This window comes from Temnothorax curvispinosus, unplaced genomic scaffold, assembly GCF_003070985.1.
Source record: "Temnothorax curvispinosus isolate PA1 unplaced genomic scaffold, ASM307098v1 QBEX01013043.1, whole genome shotgun sequence".
Classification (NCBI taxonomy): domain Eukaryota; kingdom Metazoa; phylum Arthropoda; class Insecta; order Hymenoptera; family Formicidae; genus Temnothorax; species Temnothorax curvispinosus.
In genome coordinates, this window is record NW_020222823.1 from 530 (window position 1) to 2,962 (window position 2,433).

A 2,433-nucleotide genomic window follows, 5' to 3' on the forward strand; every position below is an offset into this window, starting at 1 on the left:
TTGTTATAATTTTATTTAACTCAAGTAATTATAATAATTTATGAAATAATACGTTAAATATTGTATTCAAATTTTATATAATTTGTTATTTTTAAATTTTAAATGTGTATTTTTCTAATGTGTTAGTTATGCTAGAATATGTAATAAAATATATTAATTACGGCTATTCTTCCAAAAACGTTTGTGCTCCGATTTAGGTGAAACTTTGTGAATAGGTTCATTTTAGATAAAAAAGATATATACCAAAAAGATTTCAAAAGTTAAGTAACTTTTTAAATATTTTTGGTATATGTCTTTTTTATTTATTTAAAAAGAATCTATTTACAAAGTTTGACTTAAATTAGAGCACGGATATTTTTGGAAGTTTTGCCTTAATTACTAAAGAAAAACACTAATGTTTGTGACATTTACCTCTGCTGATCTTCTTGATTTTCAGAAACTCGCTCATGTCTATCATTGTGAAAACTTGTGGACGCATCATTTTCTGTAGTTACAGGTTGTTGTATTGTTGCATCTACGTTATAATGACCAGTTCCTCCATCCGACTCGGAGTGCTCGTTTATATTAGGACACTCAGCCTGATGAATTGTTAATATCTGTGTTAAATTGTGCATTCTTCCATCAAATGTCTCAATAAACCAACTGCAATGTTTGCAGTTTGTTTTAAAATTTTCCGTGTCGACTGTGAAGTGTTGCGATAGTCCGCTACACCTATTAATTTCTTCTCGTGTTTTATCAAGCGCTTTTATATGTCTATCCAGATGGCTGTCTAAATGACTCTTATAATATACACGAACACCTTTTCCACAAATTATGCAATTCGGAGTATACTTCTGTTCGAGACGTTCGTGTGTGAAATATCGCCATGGCGAGTCATTGGTTTCGGCTTTCCATATAAAGTTGCCTTCCGTAGTAAATGTATTATGGGAATGAAACAAGTGTGCTTCTACATATAGTTCACCTCTCTTTTTAAAGACTTGTTTACAATTATCGCACTGTATATCACTGCAATTGGGTAAAGTACTGCACTCTTCCCAAATGTTCTTAATATGACGTATTTGAGCTGCCATTATATCCGCACTATATCACGGAGAATGTCTTACTAAATGTGACATGTACTGACTACGCCAAGGAAAATATTCGAAACGTTGAAGATTGAAGAGAAACATGCGAATCTTTCCTAAATGTAAATCTTGTAAACACAACATCAGCTATTTTGTTGTTTGACTCGGACGCGGCTATCTTTACGTGGGAAGGTATTTCTTATTTATTATGGTACCGTGTGTATGTACTGCATAGTATTATATATAGTATGATAAATAACGTGTAATTTAAATCTTGGTAATTTTAAGCCGTGTCGCTCTATTTCTAATTATTCGACCCCCGTTCAACGTTTAGATTGAGATTCATGTCTTATGCATTTTTGATAAACTGAAATGATATTATAGTACCAGATTAAATAAAATTAAGTTGTTATACATATAACACTACTACATATAATTTTGTAACCAACTTTGCTTGCCAAATAAATACTTAATGATGACTTGATAGTAACAATTAGAAGATAAATAGAAGATCATATGTATCCTCTTCTAAAAAGGAGATGTGAAGTTTATTGTTGCCGCTTTTCCGCGATGCCGATTGGTTCTCTTGCTGCGCTTACTTCATTTGCAGCTGTCATTGTATATTTTGACAGTTGTGTATAATAGGGTTAATAGTGAAATGTTAAAGATAAATAGCGCGCGCGTAGCGCGCGTCTGTAGTGTCTAGTAGAAATAAATCTGCCATATGATAAAATGGGTATTCAATAACGTAATTAGACTCGTAAAAGTGTCAATAATTTAAAATCGGCAAATGCGTCTTACTCAGCAGAGGTATTTAGACTTTTGCTTTTTTTTTAATAAAATGATAAATTTTTGTTTAGTTGATATTTGTTCAATTTTCTACGATTTTACTTATTTTTTTATATATAGTGTAGAAAAGAATAAGTTTAAATTAAATTATTTTAAGTTGTTCTAAGTTTTTACGAATTGTTCCAAATTTTTACTTCAATTTTTTAATGTAAATTTTTTTTGCTATATAAATTTTAGAGTTACAGCAAAAAGAATGAATAAATTGCATAATTTTATTTCACATAAACTTCAATTAAAATCAATCGTTAAAAGTATTTTGATGTGCTGAGAAAAAGAGAAACTGAAATAAAGATTATTTTAAAAAACATATTTTTGAATGCACGACATAATTGTTTGGTCTCGCTCTTTCGCTCTCTAGCTTTCTTTCTTTTTCTATCTATCCATCTCTTTTTCTCTATCAGTCTTTTTTGTTTTTATATTTATGTATGTAGTATTTAAATCTTGCGCTTTATATGATCAGTTTAATTTTGTAACTATGCTTTACTGATACTTGTAGTACAATCTTGATTCAGTGAATTTG

General features: G+C 29.9%; 1 protein-coding gene across 1 annotated transcript in view; it reads right to left on the bottom strand.

Moving 5' to 3' along the window:
• The window catches only part of LOC112463120, a gene marked incomplete at its 3' end in the record, with an annotated part of 1,279 nt that extends 142 nt beyond the window's left edge, over positions 1 to 1,137 (bottom strand). The window contains exon 1 of the mRNA XM_025029316.1: positions 412 to 1,137. Coding sequence (XP_024885084.1) covers positions 412 to 1,070 — 659 coding nt within the window. The remainder of the gene's footprint in view (positions 1 to 411) is intronic.
• Between the last annotated feature and the right edge of the window lie 1,296 nt (positions 1,138 to 2,433).